The sequence below is a fragment of the Trachurus trachurus genome (genome assembly GCF_905171665.1).
Source record: "Trachurus trachurus genome assembly, chromosome: 16".
Classification (NCBI taxonomy): domain Eukaryota; kingdom Metazoa; phylum Chordata; class Actinopteri; order Carangiformes; family Carangidae; genus Trachurus; species Trachurus trachurus.
The window spans coordinates 11,474,524-11,491,077 of NC_139902.1; the positions used below are offsets into that span (position 1 = coordinate 11,474,524).

The 16,554-nt window shown below is 41.0% G+C and overlaps 3 protein-coding genes across 4 annotated transcripts; 2 read left to right on the top strand and 1 right to left on the bottom strand.

Moving 5' to 3' along the window:
- Window positions 1-1,469: 1,469 nt before the first annotated feature.
- nmt2 (N-myristoyltransferase 2) lies at window positions 1,470-11,196 on the top strand. 2 transcript variants are annotated; one of them, XM_083989889.1, is made up of 12 exons: window positions 1,470-1,926; window positions 2,564-2,681; window positions 3,445-3,586; window positions 4,199-4,317; window positions 4,401-4,492; window positions 4,608-4,724; window positions 4,839-5,009; window positions 5,136-5,244; window positions 5,347-5,517; window positions 5,613-5,780; window positions 6,514-6,651; window positions 7,657-11,196. In XM_083989889.1, exons 1-12 carry the CDS (start codon window positions 1,814-1,816, stop codon window positions 7,675-7,677), a joined length of 1,479 nt encoding a protein of 492 aa, XP_083846015.1. In that variant the 5' UTR covers window positions 1,470-1,813; the 3' UTR covers window positions 7,678-11,196. The 2 variants fall into 2 exon arrangements, with proteins under 2 accessions (XP_083846015.1, XP_083846016.1); XM_083989890.1 differs by having other exon boundaries at window positions 1,776-2,513.
- A 280-nt stretch (window positions 11,197-11,476) lies between these two features.
- rpp38 (ribonuclease P/MRP 38 subunit) lies at window positions 11,477-13,604 on the bottom strand. The gene is made up of 2 exons (XM_083990525.1): window positions 13,505-13,604; window positions 11,477-12,348 (listed from the first exon to the last, which is right to left on the bottom strand). The coding sequence occupies exon 2, from the start codon at window positions 12,339-12,341 to the stop codon at window positions 11,520-11,522; it is 822 nt and encodes a 273-aa protein (XP_083846651.1). The 5' UTR covers window positions 12,342-12,348; window positions 13,505-13,604; the 3' UTR covers window positions 11,477-11,519.
- Window positions 13,605-13,750: 146 nt separating this feature from the next.
- Window positions 13,751-16,147, top strand: acbd7 (acyl-CoA binding domain containing 7). The gene is made up of 4 exons (XM_083988820.1): window positions 13,751-13,928; window positions 14,729-14,846; window positions 14,932-14,994; window positions 15,346-16,147. Exons 1-4 carry the CDS (start codon window positions 13,917-13,919, stop codon window positions 15,417-15,419), a joined length of 267 nt encoding a protein of 88 aa, XP_083844946.1. The 5' UTR covers window positions 13,751-13,916; the 3' UTR covers window positions 15,420-16,147.
- The last annotated feature ends 407 nt before the right edge of the window (window positions 16,148-16,554 follow it).

The following is a 16,554-nucleotide window of genomic DNA, read 5'->3' on the forward strand; positions in this document are numbered from 1 at the left end:
CAAAGGATATTAGATGCCCTTTTGGTGTAGCTAATACCTCTGTTTAAGTCAGTGATGTTGTGCTGCTGTAGTGCTGGATGCTGTTGTTCAGAAATTACTGTTCTGTGAATGTTGTTTATGAGGATCAGGTAAGTACATGTCATGATTGAATTGATATGTTTGTTTAGTTCCTTTTATTAATTTTTGATACAGTGCAGTTAGCAATTGCACTTCACAGTAAGAAAGTTCTGGGTTCCCCAGTTGCCAACCCGTAAGTGTATTATTAATCTTTTTAATTTAAATATTATTAAAACTATTGTACAAGGAAAATAAAACAATAACAATAAAAGGCATTACGAGGACAATTTACACAAGACAGACTCAAGATAGGGGATAGGGAGGGGAGTAAGGGGGGGATGCAGTAACAAACTGTGGTTGTACAGTATGTGCTTCCGTCCAGCAAACACTTCATAGAATCACACACAAAATAACTTAAAAGCAAGGATCACAATCAAACAGAATAGATAGGCTACATATACGGTAGTTGGGACCGATAATTTACCAGCTGAAAAATGTGACCAGTCCTTAAATATCTAGTCTGTGTATATACATGGTTACAGTCAAACGTTCTGCATGGGAGGAGGGCAAAATGTTGTGATGTCAAAAAAGAAAAAAAATCTTTTGTCCCATAAGCCTTCCTCCCTCCAGTCCAAGTCCATCAAGGCAGCCTCACCCATGCTTACAAGACTCAGGAATTCCGCCAGCCATTTCTCCACGTTAAAACAATCTGGTTTTCTAACTTTCCAATCCATAAGTATAATGAGTTTAGTTATAGAAAATGTTTACAGGCAGGTAGCTGGCGAAGGAGTCAGCTCAGTATTGTGGACAATGTGACTGATCGTGTTCCAGGTGGCTCTGACAGCAGGACAGACCAGAAGGGAGTGGACCACGGTTCCTACCTTCCCACAGCCGTGACAACATAGCCTACGTCTGAAAGTGTAAATTGATAGTTACTTGTAAGAATTATTTATTTATTTTTCTGACATTATGCCTTTAGTAGCTAGGGACAGTGGAGACATGATAGGAAATAGGGAAAGAGAATAGGGGAACAGACATGCAGTAAATGATCATCCTCTGGAGTGAAACTGGTGATCTCCTGCACAAGGAGCAGAGCCCACATGGGACATGCTCTCAAACTACTCAGACGTGCACCCTCACCTTGTGCCATCTGGGATTGATCCAGCCCCCTGTGACCCTGCAAAAACAATAATGAGACACAAAATAGCCACAGGAAGACTAAAAGAGGTGCATGTCCACACTCCACACAGAGACAAAACCACCATAAAAGAGACTAAAGGCCTAATACTCCACAAGAACAGAGAAATTTGTTCTCTCTCCCACAGCAAGACAGCACCTTGAGAAAACGAACAAATTTCTCTTGAGTATGTACAGGCCTTAAATAGGGTGGGGTGCAGTTGGGTGCGGTGGAGTGGGTGCAGGGGGGCTTATAGTGCCAAAATAATGCATTATCCATCCATGCATGGAGGTGGTGCAAAGTTTACAGCAAACCTTAATACAGGTTTTATAGATGAATAGGTTATATACATCTACATCTATGTGTGTTGAGCAGCAGGAGCTCAGTCAACAAGAGATTGCCAGTGTACCACTGACTGGACTGTAGGACTTGATGCTGTAAAAGTAGCTGTTGTCCCTCCTCTGGCCTCTAGGTGGCGCGGTTTCCTCGGGCATTTTCTTTGTTTTTTCCATCTCTCGCCCGCTGCTGCCCGTGATCTCTATCATACGGCGGCTGGCTATTTTTTTTAAAAACACTTTTATGATGGCGGAGGACAGTGAATCCGCGGCCAGTCAGCAGAGCCTGGAGCTGGACGACCAGGACACATGCGGGATAGACGGAGACAACGAGGAGGAGAATGAACATATGCAGGGGTGAGGAAGGATGGCCTGGTCCGGTCCGGCTCGGCTCGGCTCGGCTCGGAAACGCAGTAACGCTATTTCAGGCTGCTGCTGTTTGTGCCCTGCCTGTTTTTATATATATATATATTTATCTATGTGTGCGTGCGTGTATGTATGTGTGTGTGACGTGTGTGTGCTCGGCCGGGGATGGCTAAGTTAGCGCAGTTAGCCGTGTAACGTTACGTTAGCCGACACCAACACAGCCAGGCTGTTTGCCACAAGGCCGTCGTTTTAAAACAAGGAGGGGTGATAATGTAAAACCTGTGTGACGGTGTCATTTTGGGCGTTTTTTTTTAGGCAACAATTAATACAGTTAGCTCCCAGGCTGAATGACGTGATGACAGCCGACCGATAGCACGTCCCGTTAGGTGGCTAACGGTAGGCTAGCTCAGCTGTCATTCGTTGCTATGGTAGCTAACGTTAGCTTTGGGTGTGCGTGTGTACGTGTGTGTGCGCGTGCGTGTGTTAGGAGTCAAAACAAAGTCAGACCCGCGTTCAACGATGCACTGTGCGTTTGTCCTCGTGTGTGTGTGTGTGTGTGTGTGTGTGTGTGTGTGTGTGTGTGTGTGTGTGTGTGTGTGTGTGTGTGTGTGTGTGTGTGTGTGTGTAGGAGTCCAGGGGGGGATCTGGGGGCAAAGAGGAAGAAGAAGAAGCAGAAGAGGAAGAAAGAGAAGCCCAGCTCGGGGGGAGCCAAGTCTGACTCTGCCTCCGACTCTCAGGAGATCAAGGTGTGATGATAATGACCCAAATGAAAATCTAAAAACACACTGACTGGACTGGGGGTTAAAACCTTCCTACATGTCTGACATGTGTTAGGGTCAGCCTCACCCAGACTCATGTTGAGGTACAAGGACAACTCTGAAATGACAGTGGCTGCTAATCAAAGCGACCATGAAACACAGTATATTTAGTATGTTGATGCCCATGTAAACATCAGAGACCTGGATAAAAATCCACATCCCAGTTTTAAGGGACATCACACTGTATAGTTAGTATATTACCTTAAGTACTATACTTACCATACAGCCAGGTGTTTCATCAGCTTGACTTACCTTCACATGATCTAACATGTCATGTACAAGTAAAATAAAATGTGAGTATTTCTGTCTGATGCATTTGAATTGTTGCTCTTAAAACATCCAGACAGTCAAATTTCAGGGTTCATTCATGACGAGGGAAAGGCACAAATAGAAGATACATACATTTTGAAATCCTGCAAAAAAAGACCCAACAAATTTGATTACTATTACATTCATGTACACAAGGACACAATGACCCAACGTCATGTTTGAGAACTAGGAAAAAACTTTCTGAGGATATTAACCTCACACATGCCCTTTTTTAATTGTATTTGACCAGATTTATATGATGTAAGACAATTTGTTTTTTAGCCAGATGATTCCTATACACCATTTGTGTTTGACATGGTGTGTCATATCACACACTAATGTTATTGTCATTTTATTGAATGTACCTCCTTTTTTCTTCCAGAACCCTGGCTTGCCCATTCAGAAGCTGCAGGACATCCAAAGAGCCATGGAGCTGCTGTCCTGCCAAGGTCCTGCAAAGAGCATTGACGAGGCAGCCAAGCACAAGTACCAGTTCTGGGACACTCAGCCTGTGCCGAAGCTAAGTAAGTACTGTACTGCAAGAGCAATGCAAGAATATTGTTTGCTTAATCTTTGATCATTAATTTGGTAACTCATGAGCTCTCAATAGTTCAAATATTATTGCTTGGCAAAAGGTTGAATACTGAAATTGCTTAACATTTGTATCCCTAGCTCAAACATGATTATCTCAGCTGTCAAGACAGGGTTATTTATTATCTTTCTTTAGCACTGTTTCTCTGCACCAGTGCCATCTGCTGGTTTTAGATTGTCATAGTATTTTCTGCTTGAACCGAGCTTCCCAAAACACTGTCAGCTGTGAAGTACAGTGGGGGTCCAGGCACACTCACTGTGCAAGCTTAGTGGCATTATATTGAGCCGTTACCATGACAACTACTGGCCAGAGCCAGAGCTAGTGCCATGAACTTGCCTGGTCAATATGAGACCAACAGAAGCAGATTTCATAAATGTAAAAGAGATGTTGTCAGCAGTTTTGTGTATTTTTTTTTTGTATTTTGATGCTTTAGTTTTTTGGTGTGGTGCCCAGGATCAGTGACAAAATGCAAGAACAAGAATTTTCTAGGTGTGCTGTGGTGATTGCAAAAGTAGTGTGACATCTCTCTGTGATATTTTTACAGATGAAGTTGTGACGAGTCATGGGCCGATTGAGGCTGACAAAGAAAACATCAGACAGGAGCCATATTCCTTACCTCAAGGCTTTATGTGGGACACTCTGGATCTCAGCAATGCAGATGTGGTGAGTATATTGATTGTCTTATACACAGAAAAACAATAAATGCGTATTGTTGAAATTAATAACTGGTTGTGTCTTTTTTCCAGCTGAAGGAGCTGTACACACTCTTAAATGAAAACTATGTGGAGGACGATGATAACATGTTCAGATTTGATTATTCACCAAGCTTTCTCAAATGGTAAGCTCTCAGTGCTGAGCTCAGTTGTTTTTATCAACTGTTCAGTTCATACATAGTTATAAATAAATACACGATTCAACTATCTGCTCTGACTAAGCATGTCCTCCCCTCTAAGGGCTCTGCGTCCACCTGGCTGGTTACCACAGTGGCATTGTGGAGTGAGAGTGTCCTCAAATAAGAAACTTGTTGGCTTCATAAGTGCCATCCCCGCAGATATACGCATCTACGACACGTGAGCACTCGCGGCTGACTGTACACATTTTGGAGAAACTGTGCATTGAAAGAGTCGTATGTAAATCCTTTTACACTCACGCACAATCCATCTTGTTTGTCTCTGCTGCTCCAGGCTGAAGAGGATGGTAGAAATCAACTTCCTCTGTGTCCATAAGAAGCTGCGTTCAAAGCGCGTTGCTCCCGTGCTAATCAGAGAGATCACACGGAGGGTGAACTTAGAAGGAATATTTCAGGCAGTATACACGGCGGGAGTCGTGCTGCCCAAACCTGTGTCCACATGCAGGTATATTTTGCAGTATTCAGACATCAAACACAGATGATATAGGGTCAGAAAGTCATTCAAATCCATTGCTCCCTAATGTTCACTAATGTTTTCATTTTCTCCTTGTTTCTCCCGTTTTCTGCTCAGGTACTGGCATCGTTCTTTGAACCCCAGGAAGCTTGTGGAAGTTAAATTCTCCCATCTGAGCAGAAACATGACCCTGCAAAGAACCATGAAACTCTACCGACTACCAGATGTAAACACGTAACACCTGTCACTCCGAGATATCTCTTTACAATTCTCACAAATAATAGAAACCTAAATCAGCTTTTTCCGTCACTCTCCACTCCTCATGCAGAGCACCAAGACCCCAGGTCTGCGGCTGATGGAGAGGCGGGACCTCCGCCAGGTCACTGAGCTGCTACAGAAATACCTGAAACGCTTCCAGCTTGCACCTTCTATGGGAGAAGAGGAGGTGGCTCACTGGTTTTTGCCACAGGACAACATAATTGACACATATGTAGTAGAGGTATGTGGAACTAGGTTTTACCCTCAAACTTACTCGGTACCTGTCTGTTGATTCTTCCAAACAGCTGATACGTCTCTCTCTCTCTATGTCCTCAGGGTGCTGGTGGCGTACTGACAGATTTCACTAGTTTCTACACTCTGCCCTCGACTGTGATGCATCACCCTCTCCATAGGAGCCTGAAGGCTGCTTATTCTTTTTACAACGTTCATACACAAACCCCACTACTGGACTTAATGAATGATGCACTGATCCTGGCTAAACTGGTAATGTTGCCCTCTTATGGTGCGTTCACACCAAACGCGTTAGACGCGGAAAAAAAACGCTTGAAACGCTTGTATCGCGTCACTTGATCATTTTTGGATCATTCGCTCAAGGCACGTGGAGACTGTTGTGGTCCACTGACTGTTCTGGAAACGCTGCGTGCACAGTGGAGAACTCATTGTCGGTGAGGACGTTGCACATCAAGCACGGTTAATATTTAAGTGCTCCTGATGCTTGGCATAGAAACCATGCATCACGTATCATACACACACACACACATACACTTGAGTCAGTGATACTAAAGGCGCAGCAGTGAGTCTCCTCCTCAGCTCTGCTCAGCTGCTGGCTCAGCTGCTGGCTGTCAGAGGACCGGGTGCTCACACACAGCGACGATTAGCCCCCTGCTTACGTCAGGGAAGTGAGATCGGGATGAACTTGTCACTGACTGGATGTCGCGGCAGGATGTTGCCTGAAAAGTTCAATATTTCCAACTTTATTTGCGCCGCTCGAGACACTCCAGAGTCCAGACGCTCCTTTTGCGCCGCCTGATATTAAATCGCGTGTCATCGCACTATTTACATTGATTTTGAATGTAGAGTTGCCGCTCAATGTCGCGTTTGGTGTGAACGCCCCTTTAGTGTGAGACTCATGTCACTACCAGGAAAAGTGAATAGGTTTTTTTCTTTTTGCTCATGTGAACTCAGTTTGTAATTTCTTATTCTGTGCATTCAACAGAAAGGTTTTGATGTGTTCAATGCCTTGGATCTAATGGAGAACAAGGTGTTCCTGGAGAAGCTCAAGTTTGGCATAGGAGATGGAAATCTGCAGTATTACCTCTACAACTGGAAGTGTCCCCCTATGGACCCTGATAAGGTTAGAGAGAGCAATTGACACCACATCAGCAGGTGGTCAGAGATTAGGTTTTTATTATACACAATGTAGCAGTGAAAGTTGCATTTCAGTTTTGTATGAAGCTGTTGCTTGCTAAGACAGACTTTGCATGTTTCCAGTAAATTTAAGTGAACTTAAATGCTGTGTTGAAGTTAATTTATAACAATGTATAAAAAAAGGGGGCTATGTTTGCTTTCCAACCTGCAAATACTCAGCTATGTAATCCTTGTTGTATTTTCGTCATGTTATTTTTCATTTGGATTCATTTAGTAAATCCTTGACTATATTTTTTCAACATTTTCCCAAGTTCTCAGACCTACAAGCTATTTTTCAACCAGTGATTTACTAAATTTGGTTTCAACAGTAGATGTGTGCTAAATGTCTTAGCTGGCAGTGCATTTTATTTATTTATTTTTATTTAACCAGGTAAGTCAATTGAGAACCACTTCCCACCAATTTGCAATGACAACCTGGGCTAGAGGCAACAATAATAACAGCTGGCAAGCTAGTAAAGCATGTAATAGCATGTAAATCTGCTGCTTAAATCTGCATCACTGCCCAATCACAAGCGATTAACTATAATCAAATAGTGGCTGTGGTATTGCAAACTGTAATATAACCTTCAATAATATCATTGTTTGGTTGCCAAATATTAGACTGAACCCTTAAACACTTGTGGATGTAGGAAACACAGAGTCTGATAAACCAACATAGAAATCATTTGCTCTGTTATTATCATGAATATGTTGTTCTGTAATTTGAGCTGTATTGTGACTTGGAATGACTTGGAATTTTAAGTCCCACTGGTTAACATTATTAGACTGAGCTTTTTTGTGTAAAATGTGTATATCTCCTGATTATAAACAGTCTTTCTTATCATTTGTTTACCACAGGAGAAGTCAGTGGAGCCTGCTCCAATATAGAACCTAAAATGTTTGTCTTCTTTCTGTCACAACTCATCTAACATCGGGTGAATCTCTGTTTCAGGTTGGCCTCGTCCTTCAGTAGCAGGCCGCTTCATGGCTGCTACACAAAATACTGATTGAGAGGTTTTCAGCGACCTCTGCCTATTCCTTACCTGGACATACAGGTAGCCCAAGCTAGACAATGAGAACTACAACCGTAAAAAACAACCTGGTGACCGGGAGGCGGTTCACCCGGCACTTGTGTCATCAAGAACATTCTCAGTTCACCTGGAGGTGAAAACTCTTAAAATCATCAACATCCTGAATGTGAAATCATGCTATGCCTGAGATACTCATACAGTACAATGCTCCTGACATGAACACTCATATTTAAAAACACACACCAATTTGACATTCAAGAGGATGCCTTGACATTTGTGAATTTTGTTTAGCTCTTCCTCATCAGAAACTTTGTTACAAGGGATGGGCATGTCATTAACCACACTGACATGGAAATAATGTAAATGATAATCAGCAATTAAATATGGCTAGCTATAATTAGCAACTTTTCTAATTTTGTTCATCCTGTCCAAACGATTATTATTCCCATCTGTTCTCATATCATTGTGTTCTGAATTGTCTCTGCTGGCTTTTTTGGAGCCTCAGTAGAATTAGAAATGCTGAGAAAGAGTTTCTTTGATAGCTGACATAGAGAGAGGTTTTTTTGTTGTTTTTTTTACCCCCTTAACTGGACGAAAATATCTCAAAACGACAAACACTGTCACACACACAGAAATACAAACACTGTCAAATAACACATACACAAAAAAGGAAGGACTCATCCAACCGGTGCATTGAAATACATGTTTTTGTTAAAAATATATAGTTACCTGTACATTAAAAGCCAGATCATATTTATTCCTGTAGTGTGAGTTTGGGGTTTGGGAGGGCTGATCCAAAGTATTTTCCTCATAAGTAGTGTAGATGTCACTGAGTTTGTTCAGACAGTGTGGGTTTAAATGGTTTCTGATGAAGAATGTATTGCATCATTGAAGCACAATTTTTGGGTTCTTAAACAAGCAAAAGGTCCTTAAAAGGTCAGTTAGCCCAGGTTTCAAGACAGATGGGTTGCGGTGCATAGAGAACAATCGGTTCTTTTTTCTTTTTTTTCCCCCTCTTGCAAAGGATGTGAGCTGTTTTTACATCATAAACCTGTTTCTAGAACTGGTGTTTTTTAATAGCCAAACACCCAGACAGTGTGTTATTTGGTTGTATTCACTGATACATTTGTTGCATGTCAGTGGCGTGTTGTCCTGTTAGCGAGGCTGTTGAATAATAGGGGGGGGGGGGGGATTACCATTGCAAAATTAAATAGGGAAGTTGTGCTGAGTGCACAAGCAGGGCTGGGAGAATTAAAGTACCAAAGGCTGGTAACCACACACACACACAAATCACAAATTAACTCATAGCCAAGCAAATTTGACTTTTATTTTGTACTAAAAATGTAGAAAATGGTCAGTATTTCTATCTAGAGACGGTTTTATAGTGTAGAAATGGCTTATTAGCTCTGGTGTACATGTTCTCAGTTTAAACAGCCAAGGTTAGTTTTATATATTTTTTATTTAGCCATTGCCACTCAGATCACGTGCAAAGAATTTCTCGTGTACTACTTTACATACCCTGTTGTGAAACAGAAAATAAGCTCTATGTCTCTGTAAAACTGCAGAAGTACAACGCTGTGGTTGTAAGCATTTATGAACATAACGTGTGTGGGATCACCCATCCACTCACCTGCTGCAGGATGTTAAAACGCTTTCCTAACCAGACTCTCTGTTAAACAAAAACCAATTGAACTGAGCACAACAGTCAAGGGTTAAAAAGGAGTAATTCAGGACAGCGCGCAGTCGGAGTACAGTGGCTGAATCAACAAAAGCCTGTATCACAGTAACCGCATCAGTTTGAAATGTGAGCTTTTCCTGTTTTTCCAGGTCCGTTTTTATTGACTTCTCTCAATTTGTTTTTTTGTAATGGTACTGTATTTTTGTGTGTCTGAAAAATATACTGTAGGTTATTTTTTTTAGCGTGTTGTGCAGCTAAATGCGTGGAACTGTTCTGATATTTATAATTGTACTTTGCAAAATGTCTTAAGACATCATTCTTATTCTTTTTTTCTTTCCAGTATTTCCTTTAAATTTTCCAGTTAAATATAGGCGACTTCAACACAAGAGTTTTTGAGGGTTCGGAGTATTTGACAGTTTCCTGTTGTCAGGGCGCTCGTTCTCTGGTGGTTTACTCAGAATTTTAAACGGTTTCTTTGCTCTGAGTTTACTTTATGTTCGATGTTCCTGTTCACGTGGCTCTGCATTAACTTAAGGGGTAAAGGCTGCTGCCATTTTTGTTGTTGATTTGTCTGTATGTGATGTAATTTTCTTCTCATCTCTTAAAAGATTAGCAAGAAAAGAGCAACCAATGGACAGTCAGTGCTTCAGGGTTCAAAGTTTTTTTTTCTACCATTGAAAGTTGAATGAGGAGATAGCGGGATTACTTTAACACTGAAAATCAGTCACTGAGTCAACGGTGTGCCTCATGGATGTAGTCATGATGTGTTGCCTGCAGCTGTTTGAATGAACATTGAGCATGTCAGTTTCGCTGCCGTGTTGATTTTAGCGTCGATGTTACTAGCTACACCCTTTAGTCAGAACTCAACCCGAAGTACCTGCCTTATTTAAAAGATTTTTTTTTTTTTAAGATTTTGGGATAGGGTGAATGGGGTGTACTTTTGAAATGACATACAGCTTTCTCTAACTGAAGAACAATATTTTTATTCAGATCCATTGTAAGCTGTGAAAAAGCTGAAGAACTTGTACCAGCATCATTTAGACATGACCCCATGCAAATAACAATCTGTTTCAATACACACGTCAGCTATACCAGCATGGATGTTTGATTGAATAAACTCACTTCAAAAAGGAACACGAGTGATGCTGTATTAATTACAAACTGACTGGATCATAAATACTATACATACATATTTACCAAAACATAATGAAAAACAATCCCTAAAATCCCCACTATTGTTGTGATTAATAAATGATCAGAAACACAGAACTTCCTATGTTGTCCTTGTTTCTCATCAAAGAAATTCCAAATTCATCTAACTGGCTCAATTTAAAGGATCAGGCCATGGACCTTATCCAATTAAACCAAGTTGTTGATGCAAACTGCAAATTATCCAACAACAAAGCACAAGGCAGCCAAATGTGAATTTTCCCCAGGGGATAAATTAAGTATTCATCTATCTGCCACTGGTTACTATTCATGTCAGTGCCAAGAGTGAGGACTGAAAACAGGGATTTACTTGCTAAATAAGAGTTGCCCATTCCAATAGCTCATATCTGCTCCTCATTTGGTTTTTGTTTTTTTGACGAACTTAAATCTCTATAGCTATGGATTGGGTGTTTTGCAGTCGGTTGTTACTACTAAAAATAATTCTACGTCTCAGAGCACATGGTGACATCTTTAAATTGTTTAGTTCATAAGACTTTTACCATTGGCTGAAAACCTAAAGGTATTCAGTTAACTTTCGAAAATGACAAAAAGAAAAAAAGTTGATCCCTGGAGAAAATGCTTCATTGAACAACCAATCAATTACTTGCTTCAGCTCTAAATCATTGCCATGGATAGACTATCTCAAACAAGTTTTGAGTCTTTGCAAGTCAATTTGTGTTGAATGATTGTAAACTAACAACTATCTGAAATGTCAGAAAATGAACAGTGAATCCCCACTTTAAAAGTGTTAAAAGAAAAAACTAAGAAAAATCTTCTTGGTCCTTCAGGCTTTAGATTGAAATAATCTGAAAAGAGAAAATCAGCCTCATATGGTCACAAGCCAAGAAGTTGGGGCCTACTGAGTTATAGAGTCACGGGAACAGCTCTCTACACAGTTCATTTGTCAGGTTGCGTCTTCTTCTTTTTTCTTTTCTTGTCAGGGTTAGCGACTACTCTCTTCACTTGGAGAGGCTGCAGGATGCAGGAGGGCGACTCTGTGATCTCCTCAGATTCACTCTCCAGTTTCCTTTTCTGGCCTCTCTTCTCTTCTCCTTCCTCCCCCTCCTCCTCCTCCTCGGCCTTCTCCTCAGTGGCTGCTGCACCTGGAAGCCATGCAACGTGCAGTGAGGGCACTCTGGGTTTAATGGCATCGACAGTGTCAGAGAAGACCTCCTCGTCCTTGGAGGAGCACTGTCTGAATCCCAGCGCGAGGACACTTTTCAGCCCCAGAGGCTCGGACACACTCTGGCTCAGACGAGGCACCTGGCAGGCCGGCACGCCTCTTGTCGCACTCAGCGCTATCAGGTGATTGGTCATGTGCTTTGGTTTGACAGACTTGCACACCAGCACCAGTTTGAGCTCATTTCTCTCCAGGGCCTTTGTGACCTCGTTGATGCCAATGGCCAGCTGTCGCCTGGCCGACACATCTGTCCAGCCGTTTTGGGGAGTATCCTGCACCGGGGCAACAGGTTCAGATGAAGCAGCAGCAGCAGCAGCAGCAGCAGCAGCTTTCTTGTCTCTCTTAGTCCTCCATGGCCGATACACTTTCGTCTCTTTCTTTTCGAGACCCATGGAGGCGAGCTTGTCCCTCAGGGTTTTCAGGATGAAATGCATGTCCTCCTGGGGGAGTGGGCTCCATGACGACGTGAGGGGTGAGGTGAAGGAGATCTTGGCTGGCACATACACTTCCTTTTTAGCCTTCTTCCCTTGAGAAACCATGCCTGCTCTGAAATGATGACAACAGAATAGAAAAAAATTATAATACACACAAAGCCCAACCAATATAAAACAGTTTCAAGAAATTGTAGAAGAGAAAATAATGTTAGTTTTTGAATAATTTGTCTCTGTTGCATATATATCATCCAGACAGAGAACACCAACAAGACCTGCTCAAAACATATAGTAAATAATATTAATAATTATTGAGAATTTGCTTAGCTTTATTGAAAAACACATTTAGAAAATAAAACAATACAGGGAATTCAGTTAGTGACAAAGTGACTCAAAGTAAAACACATACATGATACAATAGCATGATCACAAAATAGAAGGAATAAAGGCAAATGTATGAAAAAGTATGAGATATAACTCTATAATAAATCTTTTATAACTAGATGGCACTTTAGCCATGTTTACATGGCCACAAATAATAGGAATAAATGCTGATCAGAGTAAAACAGTGAAGTTGGAATTTCAGATCAGAATGACTATAATCAGATTGTAGGAAAAAATGCACATGTAAACGTGGCAATTGTCTTGTATTTGATTTGTTCAGATTACCTCTAAGCAGATATCAGTACAAGCCTAATAAAAAGATGTGTTAAATTTGTGAGTCAGCTCTTTTAATAACAGTGAAGGAAAATAACTTCCATCAGCACCTACAACTTGTATCTACTTTGGTAAAGTAGCCATTTTCCCAAGCACTATTCTGCTACAAGACATTTCAGAGGTAACTGTACTTTCAACTATTACTGTGCATTCACACCAAAAGCTTCCAAAGCGTCAAAACGCCGGAAGTCAGTTCATTTCAACATATTTAATTATGTAGATTAGGAAAAGCTCTCCCTCTTTTTTGTCAGCTGAAACATTAAAGTGATGAACACATTCATGCATCAATAATTACAATCCAAAACGTTATTTTTCTGTACGATAAGTTGTCGCTTTTACTGTTAGTGCTTAATGTCTGTGCTATTACTTCTGTACTTTAATTTGCACAAAACTAGGACTTTAAATTTGTAGGATTAAAAGTGTAGCAGAGTGGTACACTGTTGTTTATAGATTACAGATCAGACTGCTGCTTATCAATAACGTAAAAACACTTTGCTTCCACTCAGTGATCAGTCAACCACAGCGACTAACAACAATGAACTTCTTTACTGTACCTGGTCTTTAATGCGGGGGAACAAAAATCACGTTTCTGCTTTTAATTTCTTCGTTTTCATATCTTCAGTCCAACAGCATGGATGAGCCACTGCGAGCCGCCATGTTGGTTTGAATCCAAATAACTTTATTTAAAAAAAAAACTAAATACTGACAGCGACAGCGCCGACCAGTGTTCTGAGTGCAGTTGTACATTTGTGTGTGTGTGCGCGCGCCATAGACTGTAGCGCGCGTGTGTGTGTGTCGCGTGTGTTTCCAGGCAGCCAATCAGCTCCTCAGCAGCTCCCTGCTCCTTCCTCTGCAGGCCTGTCCTTGGTCGACAATAACGCATTGATCAGCTGTGCTGCAATTACAGCTGCAGGCGAAGCAAGAAGAAGAAATAATCATCTCGACTACGGGGCTGTGTTTGCGAAAATGTCTCTTCAGGTAAGAAAGATATTCACCGCTTTTGACTCCATTTCAGTCATGTCTTTAGAGAGGAATTACCGGAGGTTCCTTATTCTAGCTGTGAAATGAATAGCGGCGGCCGTAGCGGTCCGGTGTTCACGCCCTCTAGCCTACTGTAATGTATAGTGTCATCCATCTTTAACAGTCTGTGAGAGGCAAGAAGCAAGAAGAAGTCTTGACATCTTGATCAATGGTTCTCTGGTAGCTCTGATGTGAAACTGCACTTTATTCGCACATCAATTGCTTAACAAAGAAATCAACCTGCAGGACTGAGAGGAACAAGCAGGGTGTGGAAGGTTTATTATATTTAACTATTCCATGCAATGTCTGTTTTGACTAATAATATAGGTTTATATTATATTTGCTGCAAGAGTCCATAGGTATTTTTTAATCTGTGCAAAAACGTCTCTCTTATGGTGTATAATTATCTACTGTGCCATGCCCCAGATCCTTTGAAAAGTAGATTATTCAAGTGGACACAAAAGCTCAAGAGTGCTGAATAAAAGCCCATTGTTTATCTCCAGCTTGAGCAACAATGAGTTTCCCGGGCTCCCCACCATGACTGGAATACTAGTCTGAGGTTTCTCTTTCAGTGCTGTGTGTAACCAATTAATATGCACATTCTCATATTCAGTGGCTACTCCCACTGCACCAAAGAGCCGCCCTCAACCATCCTCATCAGGATTGCATATCATAACTGCTGTAATCATAGGATAGGAAGTGTTAAAAATGCAAAAACTGACTTGACTGGTCTTTTCCTGGTCATCTTTAACCTACAGGCAGAGTTTGAGAAGTTGGCAGAGGATGTGAAGAATGTGAAGACGCGGCCCACAGATCAGGAGCTGCTGGACCTCTACGGCCTTTACAAGCAGGCGGTCGTTGGAGACGTCAACACCGGTATGACTTCATGAATCCCTGAAATGTTTCCCTGAAATGTTTTCAGAATTCTGAATGTTTCTTCCTCTCTGTGTGCTTTCATTAGATCGACCAGGAATGCTGGATTTAAAAGGAAAAGCCAAGTGGGACGCCTGGAACTCCAGGAAAGGTAACAAGTTAAAAGTGCCTGTATAGGAGTAAAATGGAGTCTACCCAGTCTACCGATGCTATCAATAGCTTGGTGCTGTGAGGCAGCAATTAGACATTTACGTAATAAATTCTCATGATCACCAAAGTGATTATAGTGTATCCAGAGGCATGCTTGAATGTGTCTGTAGTGTAAAAAAAGTGGGAGCCATTGCCATCTGTACCAGATTTTAGAGCAATTGATGTAACAGCTATTGGGATGTTTCAGTCAGGACTGAAGTGATAGACTGACTGAAATTTTTTAAGATTAAATATTAAAAAAAATTGATTATTTGTTTTTTCTTATGTAATTTGATTGTATGCACTCTTTCAGGAACGTCCAAAGATGATGCCATGTCAGCCTACATCACCCTTGCAAAGGAGATCATCAGCAAATATGGGCTGTAATACTTGCAATAAACTAAGGAGGCAGAATTAATGCAAAAGACCAGTAACTCAAACAATGCTGCTCCCGATATAACAAGTAGCCTTCTGCTTTCAGAGGCCATAATTATGCAGGTCAAAGTGTCATTTTCATTTTTTTTAAAACTTGCTGTTACTTCTTTCTTTTTAGTAGGCTATGTCTTTTTTAACCTCAATTATTCTAATTAATTTATACAACTAATACAAATCTATGCATTCTCTAAGGGTAAAATACTAAACTTGCTAAACTCGTCGCCATTTGATCAAAATTAATTAATTTATACTTGTAGTCCACATGTGCACAGCAATATACTGTCTACTTGTGCACTTTAAAGTAGCACTATCGCAAATACAGCAGTAATAGCAATAAAAAAAAACTGAAATATGCAATAAATAGGTCCAGGGGAGCCATAACTATACACAAAATATATCCATCGGTGTAGTGCCTGTGGAGCAAATGCAGAATTCCTTTTTGTTATGTGACAAGCCGGCCCGGTGCTTAGCCCCACCTCCTGAACGGCACGCTATGTAAAGAGAACAAGGGTGTTATATCTGATTCGCTGCACCACTGGTTGCATCTAGTGGCCGAACAAAGAATTAGACTTTGCGATTGTGCTACTTTAATGTGTTTCTTGAAGTTTAATCAAATCAGGATGAACTAAATGTGAAGATACTTACTGCAAACCTTTTGAAAATAAAACCTCTTTATGGACCATTCTTGTCTCCACTGCTTGTTCTCCACTTGGTGTCTGCCTTTTCCCTTGCATTTATCAGAGTTGCAAGTGACACAGAAGCATTAAATCCATATGTGATTGTATATGTGATCTCTACTCTTTTCATGTAATTGTGATGATGATGATGATATTATTATTATTACAGAGACATGTGCATCCATTTTTTTCCCATTTACACCAGTTAAGGTAGACTAAATAACCAAATAACAAAAAGCCAGACAATAATAGTTGTAAAACAGTGAGTGAACATTTTTGTAGATATAACCCTTTTAATACTTATTTATTTTCCTGTTTTTATCAACTAAATTCTCCCTCCACTGTAGTGTGGTTGCTGTTCCAGCCACTGAATCAGTCTCTTCCTCTCAAACTGCAGACAGACAGACTGA

What these genes read in the sequence shown, in the direction of transcription:
- rpp38 (XM_083990525.1), bottom strand. Translation starts at nt 12,341, where the DNA reads ATGGTTTCTCAAGGGAAGAAGGCTAAAAAGGAAGTGTATGTGCCAGCC.
- acbd7 (XM_083988820.1), top strand. An exon ending in CGTTGGAGACGTCAACACCG is followed by an intron (nt 14,847 to 14,931) that starts GTATGACTTCAT and finishes TGCTTTCATTAG; the next exon opens with ATCGACCAGGAATGCTGGAT. An exon ending in CGCCTGGAACTCCAGGAAAG is followed by an intron (nt 14,995 to 15,345) that starts GTAACAAGTTAA and finishes GCACTCTTTCAG; the next exon opens with GAACGTCCAAAGATGATGCC.
- nmt2 (XM_083989889.1), top strand. Translation starts at nt 1,814, where the DNA reads ATGATGGCGGAGGACAGTGAATCCGCGGCCAGTCAGCAGAGCCTGGAG. An exon ending in GATATACGCATCTACGACAC is followed by an intron (nt 4,725 to 4,838) that starts GTGAGCACTCGC and finishes CTGCTGCTCCAG; the next exon opens with GCTGAAGAGGATGGTAGAAA. An exon ending in CACTGATCCTGGCTAAACTG is followed by an intron (nt 5,781 to 6,513) that starts GTAATGTTGCCC and finishes TGCATTCAACAG; the next exon opens with AAAGGTTTTGATGTGTTCAA.